Source organism: Micropterus dolomieu, linkage group LG10 (assembly GCF_021292245.1).
Source record: "Micropterus dolomieu isolate WLL.071019.BEF.003 ecotype Adirondacks linkage group LG10, ASM2129224v1, whole genome shotgun sequence".
In the NCBI taxonomy this organism is placed as follows: Eukaryota; Metazoa; Chordata; class Actinopteri; order Centrarchiformes; family Centrarchidae; genus Micropterus; species Micropterus dolomieu.
This window is the reverse complement of record NC_060159.1, coordinates 15,279,401-15,286,560: the sequence shown is the minus strand read 5'-3', so window position 1 is coordinate 15,286,560 and position 7,160 is coordinate 15,279,401. Positions and strand designations below refer to the sequence as shown.

Genomic DNA, 7,160 nt, shown 5'->3' with positions numbered 1-7,160 from the left:
GCACACACACACACACACACACACACACACACACACACACACACAGAAAAATGGCAGCCTTGTTTTTGGTTACCTGAGAACACAGTGTCAAATTAAGTTGTATGTATGAGGGCACAGTGACATGGGATTTATTACATAAAGGAGAAAAAAACATCACAAATGTACATAGCCTAAGTAGCACTCACCCCAGCACTGATTTTCCGGTTTCCTCTGGCTTGCGAACTGTGAATGGGCTTGGATCCACTCCTACTGTCTTGGGCATAAATTCCCTTAATGAACACAAATCAGAAGGAAACCCATTAACTGACATCATGCAGCACCATAACCCTAGTGCGCTATTTATCAAAGGTCTTTTTATCCAACAAAATCTGGGATGACTTGGCAATGTCGACACAAACATATCACAAATGTTTAAGCAATAACTGTAGTGAGCTGTAAAAACATGCTTCTGCATGTAGAATACAACCTTCAACAAACAAATGGCGTGTATTCACCTTGCAGAGTTGGTCATGGCGATGCAGAATGTGTCATCAAAGGAGGTGAGTTCATATGGTTTGAAGAATTCTGTGTAGATGTCAGTGCTTTCATCAAAGCGGTTTACTCTCTTCACTTTGACCTTCTTCATAGTGTCTTCACAGGGGACTGCATTCACACAGGAACGCATAAAAAGGTTTACAAGATATTACTCCACATACTTCAAGTGTAAGTCTGGTCATATTTGTCAAAACGTCCCATGGAACGACCAAAAACCAACAATACATTAACAAGTATTACTATTATAAATACAACAATGAGGAACATGGCAAAGCAGTTCATCTGCTGCCATAAATGCTCGCTAGCATACCAAATCTGCAGCCTGCTTGAGTAATGTTTGCTTAGAACTACAGCGTCCATCTGTTGTCCACCTTTTTTTTTACTTTTAAAAAATAAGTTCAGTATATTGGTGTCCCTTTTTCTAGGGTCCAGAGATGACAATGTTTCTTGCTAATTGTCAATCAAATTAAATGTTAGCATGATTACAAGCTAAACTAAGATGGCTGCAGACTCTTAGTCTTTTTTTTTTTGGTCTTCAGATGGGAATGGGACCGTGGGGAAGCAGGCTGAGGAAGTCGGAAAGCATTGAGAGATGGACCAACACACTTGTTGTGTCTTTGTAAATTAAAATTTATTATATTTAAAAATTATGGCAATGGTAAATGCACACAAACCTAAGATAATTCCTATGGCTAAACATTAATCTCTATCTTGAAGCTTAATGAGATTGAACAATTTTGATATTTCCACAAAATGCTTATGTCTGTTACTTCTTCTAGATATTGCAGATTATTATTGCACATATCATGTATTGAAGTGATACCTTCATCATAGGCCACCGGAAGATAGGACAAGATTCCTTCTGACCACCACAGTGTGTAGCTGGAGACAAGATACAGACATGTGTTAAAACCTTCTGGAAAACTTTCCACTGACTGACTGATGTATGTCTGTGTATTCTGCAGTCTACTTTGTCTCTCCTGGGACTTCACATGACCTACATATGAAAATTGTCTTGCCTGAACCACCTACTTTACAACTCTCGAACACATCAGCCTTTTATTTAATATGACCAATTTGAGAGAACGGACTGATTATGATTTAGTGTGTGATGTGCTACTTAGAGTTTGAGAGCAGAAGCCTAGTGTGTGCCCGCCGAAATGAATTCATTTCCAGCATGCCAATTTCTTGGAATAATGGCTGACCTAACCAACCATTGTGGCAACAAACTAGCGGCATGTGGCAGAAAACGGGGTCTACTTTTATGTAAGCATGAAGACAACAGAGAGCAAGCAACTTGCATGCTATTATGCTCCAGTACACATGCACAAAAATGACCGAACTACTGTGAATGAAATACAAAAGACTGAATCATGAGTAGGACAGACCAAGCGACAAACCAAAGAAAACAACAGCTTGGACAGAAAACAGCTATACAAAGAAACTATTATATATAACTAATATGTACACAGTATGATATACTACATACTGTATATGACACAAAAATCATGTACATTGGTATTATACATGGAATCTACTTTTATAATACATACATAAATATTAATATTTTAAGAGAAAGAATAAAAATAGAAGGATTAACAATATTTTTGTTAATCCTATTGTCAGTAACCCATTTATATAAAAAGGCTGGATAATAAGAGTTGCCTGGTTTTGGAAAATACTTCAGGTATCTCACATTCATGAATGTGGGTAAAAATGGTTTATAATCTGATCGTATTGTACAGTAGCCCTGGAAGATCAACTCACTTCAATCCTAGGAAAACATGCAAATAGACACAACAAATGCGTCATCAATTTCTCACGCAAAGTAAGAAAAGAGTCAAATACAGAAAGTACGGAAACAAAAAAAAAAAAACTGTTTAATTCAATAAAATGCAAGTTTCTGTTGTTTTTCACATTCCGATTGCATGATTCAGATATTATGTTCCATTATGTGAATTTGTAGACTACAGAAATAAAAGGTTAACGCTAGGTTAAAAGCAAATATCTGCAATTACATCTGAATCATGCAGTCAAAATGTTCCATCGTTTTTCCAACACCAATGATGGATTGTCAACTTCAGTAACCACAAACTTTGGCAACGAGTAGCATGTCTCATGAGTGTACGGGCATGTTTGTCACTTTTTACTGACAAAAATTTGTTGTGTTGTAAAATTTCTGTTGAGTGGCAGTGTTTCTATATTTGGTTGTGTTTTCTCTATTTGCAGTGCTTTTTTTAATGCTGCATTGTTATTAAAGATGTTTTCCTCATTTACTTGTGTTTTGACCATTTGCATTTTCTTAAGTTGCAACGTGTTAAGCTCTCAGGGGCAACGTATAAACCCTATTAAGATACGGCGGGTGCAGTAATGTGGACAACATATCGGGCAGCGGTGGTAAGTCATGAAGAAAACCCCAGGAGTGCCATACACATAATTAATACCTGGGGGCCAAAGCTCTGTGACACTTGTCTAAGTAAAGAAGAGGCTTGACCACAAAAGCAATCACATTCAAATCCACCCACATTCTTATCTGAACACCCTCACCACTCATGGGAGACTTATAAAGACTGGGCTTTAAAAAAATAAATTAAAAAAGGCTTTTCAGAAACAGTAGTGCAGGTGCTGATCTTTTGAGAGTGATTACCCACTGAGCTATTCAATCAACACAAACACAAATCCCTAAGGGCAATTGAGAGATGTATTGTGTATGTGTGTTTTAATGTCTAATCATTTATGTATATAGTTTTTCTTGTACATATTCAGTGAATATTTGCATTTGCATATTCAGCTCATTATGTGTAAGTATTTCGATTTGTGCATGCACATTAAGTTTTTATGAGCACAAGTTTGTGTTTTTACCTGCGTCGTTCTTGGGGCAGGGCCATGGTGTTCCTCTGATGCAGGTAGAAGTCAGTGGGCAGCTCCCACAGGTGCGGCTTGGACTCTGATGGCTGGTAGACTTGGAGAAACAGGTTGATGGCATCCTGTCTGTCAGCATCTGGAGGAGCAAGATGATGCCAAAAAAAAAAAATGTGACGACATAATACATAGTAAATATACAATAGAGAATTTATAAGGCTAAAATGAGGTGAAGAAGAAAACCAAGGGATTTGTTTGTAACATTAAATTTAGATTTTCCACATTTCTTTCACTTGTGATGTCCTGATGTTTGCCTACTGAGAGAATACACACTGATCTAGTCCATGGCAAAAAAAACTTGACCACAAATTAACTGAATTACCACAAATCAAACCACACTTCTTCATAATATGAGCATGAAAGTTAAGGCTTCCCCAGACACACTTCACCAGCCATCTATCATGAGAAGAAAAGAGTAGAGATGGTAAATGTTCCAATTAATGAAATAAAGGTAGAGCTGCACTCACTCAGCCATGTGTCCTCCTCACATGAACAGGGACCTTACCAGTAAAAACTCTCTGAACCACCACACTGCAACATGATTGGCTATGGCAGCGTGCAAAAATAATCTCTGTGAGTGTTTATGTGTTCAGCATGTGGCACGTGTTTTGCACGCTGCACAGTTTGGTGCCATTAATCCACCCCCCGTGTGAAGCCCTGTGCATACTGCTCCAACAGTCACGTTAGATAATTATAAACTAAACTGGCTTCAATCAAAGCCTGCTGTCAAGCCTTTTCTCTTGGTAATTTTCAGCCTGAGATTCATTCAATACATCATGATAGTGAACATAGTATACACGTGCAACAGAAGTTATTGACAAAAAGCCTCACTCTTATAAGATGTATTATGAATGAATGAAAGGCGGACACTAAAAAAATCTGTCAACAGGTCTGCTCAATTTCAGCTCACTTTTCCCCCCCTTTTCCCCGGTCTCATCAAAACATTCATTCACATTTGCTGCATCTCAAGAGGCTACAAAGCATATGACAGTGTGTCCTGTATGTTTGCGCGTTCAAAGTGTATTTAGGAATCAGATAGTAGCTGTCAAAGTGCTTGGTGGAGATGTAAAAGTATACATCATTGCCAAATATCTCCAAGATATTTCATCAAGGGTAAAAAAAAAATATACACTATAAATTTGTTTCATACATGGTGTGAAAACTGAAAAGCCTGTAATGATTACTCTGCCAGGATAGCCCATGAGAAGCAGTCCTGGGGGCAGGTCTTTAACTGAGTGCATGTACATGGCTACAGAAGTGGTTTATTTATCCAATTGTTGAAACATTTTACTCAAAAGAACAAATTTCAACCTTGTGGAGGCGTAGGAAGAAAAGTCAGGTGATCACAAAAGTCATATTAGGATTCATCGTCTGGGGAACATGGTTGTCTATACAAAAGTTCATGTCAATCCATCAAATACTTGTTCATAAAGCAAACAAAGACACACACATCACTTTATTAGTGTGATTATGTGACTACAACTGATAGGCAGTGTGCAAGATTCTTTGTTTGCTGGTAGAAAGTAGTGTTTTCAAAGAAAGGTCTGTGGATTATCCACGTATTGCTTTCTCACAATAAAGATAGGCCTTCAGTTACCTTCTTCGTATTAGTAACACTTATAGATTCTGTTGTCCTTACTGCAGATCAGGAGTTTTTTTCCAAAAACTAAGGTTTGTGAAAATCTTTATTTTTGGGTGATTTACTTTCTTATGGTTAACCCATCAAAAATACAATTTAGGAGAGAATCTAAAATTACAGACTTACAATTAACAGTGCAATACGAGGCCAGATTTAGAGAGTTTCAATTTAGTAACATCAATTTGACTAAGGGGAAGTGGCGGATGAGTTTTGAATAGCTAGTAAGTCTAGTAAGACATGAAAATGTAATCATGTAAATGATCTGTATGAAAATGGTTATGCCCTGCTAAAAGGGCAGGTTGACAGCAAATTCTCACTGGTGCTCTGACTACTGAATTAGGATTTTTTGGTTTTCTTTTCCCCTTTTATCCTTTGCTGCCTTGCAGAGAGTGCAGAGGTATAACTTAGCAATAACTTAGCAACATGGCATCATCTTGATCACTTCAGATTATAAGTCCTGGTATAGGTCATGGCATTATTGTGTGTGCAGTTCATGTAATATTGAGCATTTGTGTGCATGATAGTCTCTCCATGTGTGTGCTGCATTATATGAGCCTCACTTGACATTTCAGTCTGAATAAACAATCTGCTACTTTCCCGGTTCTGCTCTGCAAACAGCCAATGATCCAGTTTTTCAAAATGAAGTGAATGACAAGAGCCAAAGGAAAAGACACAGAGAGGAGGTTGACTTAGTAGGTCACACCTGGCTTAATACACAGTACACAACCATCCTCTTCATTTCTGAGGCTACAAATGGCACCCTCAGTTATATGATATGATATGCAAACAAGAAGCAAGAAATACATTAATTAAGGCAATTTAAAAACTGACACCAGATAACAATATTGGAAATCAAATGTCCTCAAAATATCCACTTTTATAGCCTTCAATGTAAATTCAAGAGTTTCTATAAAAATGTTGTAAATGCTCTAGAATCAGCTACAAACACAGCGGATACGGGCACCTAAAGTCCTCAGGGAGCCGTGCTGGATGTGACAGTGTGTGCTTAGCTGTAGATGCTGGAATGTCCACACTTTCTCATCTTACATCACAGGGTGGATAAAAAAAAAGATTGGTACTTGGTCATATTGTAGTAAAACAGTATGATTTTGTTTGATGCTGTGTTCAGGGTGTGTAAGGCACTGCATGTAATGTGCTAGGTCACATTTTCCACACAACTAGAATTTTTAGAGACTGAGCAACCAATCTAACGTGATAATTTAGCACCAATCAGAGCTGGGTTTGGTTTATCTGTGAATGTGGTTAAATATGACATACGCTGTAAAAGGCTTACCATAGCAAAGCTAGCAGTCTGAGTCAGTTCTGTATTACACACACACACACACACACACACACACACACACTAATATATATACACATACATACATACATACATACACACACAGTGAGGAAAATAAGTATTTGAACACCCTGCTATTTTGCAAGTTCTCCCACTCAGAAATCATGGAGGGGTCTGAAATTGTCATCGTAGGTGCATGTCCACTGAGAGAGACATAATCTAAAAAAAAAAATCTAGAAATCACAATGTATGATTTTTTAACTATTTACTTGTATGATACAGCTGCAAATAAGTATTTGAACACCTGTCTATCAGCTAGAATTCTGACTCTCAAAGACCTGTTAGTCTGCCTTCAAAATGTCCTCCACTCCATTTATTATCCTAAATTAGATGCACCTGTTTGAGGTCGTTAGCTGCATAAAGACACCTGTCCACCCCATATAATCAGTAAGAATCCAACTACTAACATGGCCAAGACCAAAGAGCTGTCCAAAGACACTAGAGACAAAATTGTACACCTCCACAAGGCTGGAAAGGACTACGGGGAAATTGCCAAGCAGCTTGGTGAAAAAAGGTCCACTGTTGGAGCAATCATTAGAAAATGGAAGAAGCTAAACGTGACTGTCAATCTCCCTCGGACTGGGGCTCCATGCAAGATCTCACCTCGTGGGGTCTCAATGATCCTAAGAAAGGTGAGAAATCAGCCCAGAACTACACGGGAGGAGCTGGTCAATGACCTGAAAAGAGCTGGGACCACCGTTTCCA

The 7,160-nt window shown here is 38.2% G+C and overlaps 1 protein-coding gene across 1 annotated transcript in view; it reads right to left on the bottom strand.

Annotated features, from left to right (window-relative positions):
• The window catches only part of fig4a (FIG4 phosphoinositide 5-phosphatase a), a 67,719-nt gene that overhangs the window by 24,737 nt on the left and 35,822 nt on the right, over positions 1 to 7,160 (bottom strand). The window contains exons 17-20 of the mRNA XM_046060202.1: positions 3,397 to 3,535; positions 1,358 to 1,416; positions 495 to 642; positions 186 to 269 (exon numbers count right to left, since the gene is read on the bottom strand). Of these exons, the coding sequence (XP_045916158.1) occupies positions 186 to 269; positions 495 to 642; positions 1,358 to 1,416; positions 3,397 to 3,535 (430 nt within the window). The remainder of the gene's footprint in view (positions 1 to 185; positions 270 to 494; positions 643 to 1,357; positions 1,417 to 3,396; positions 3,536 to 7,160) is intronic.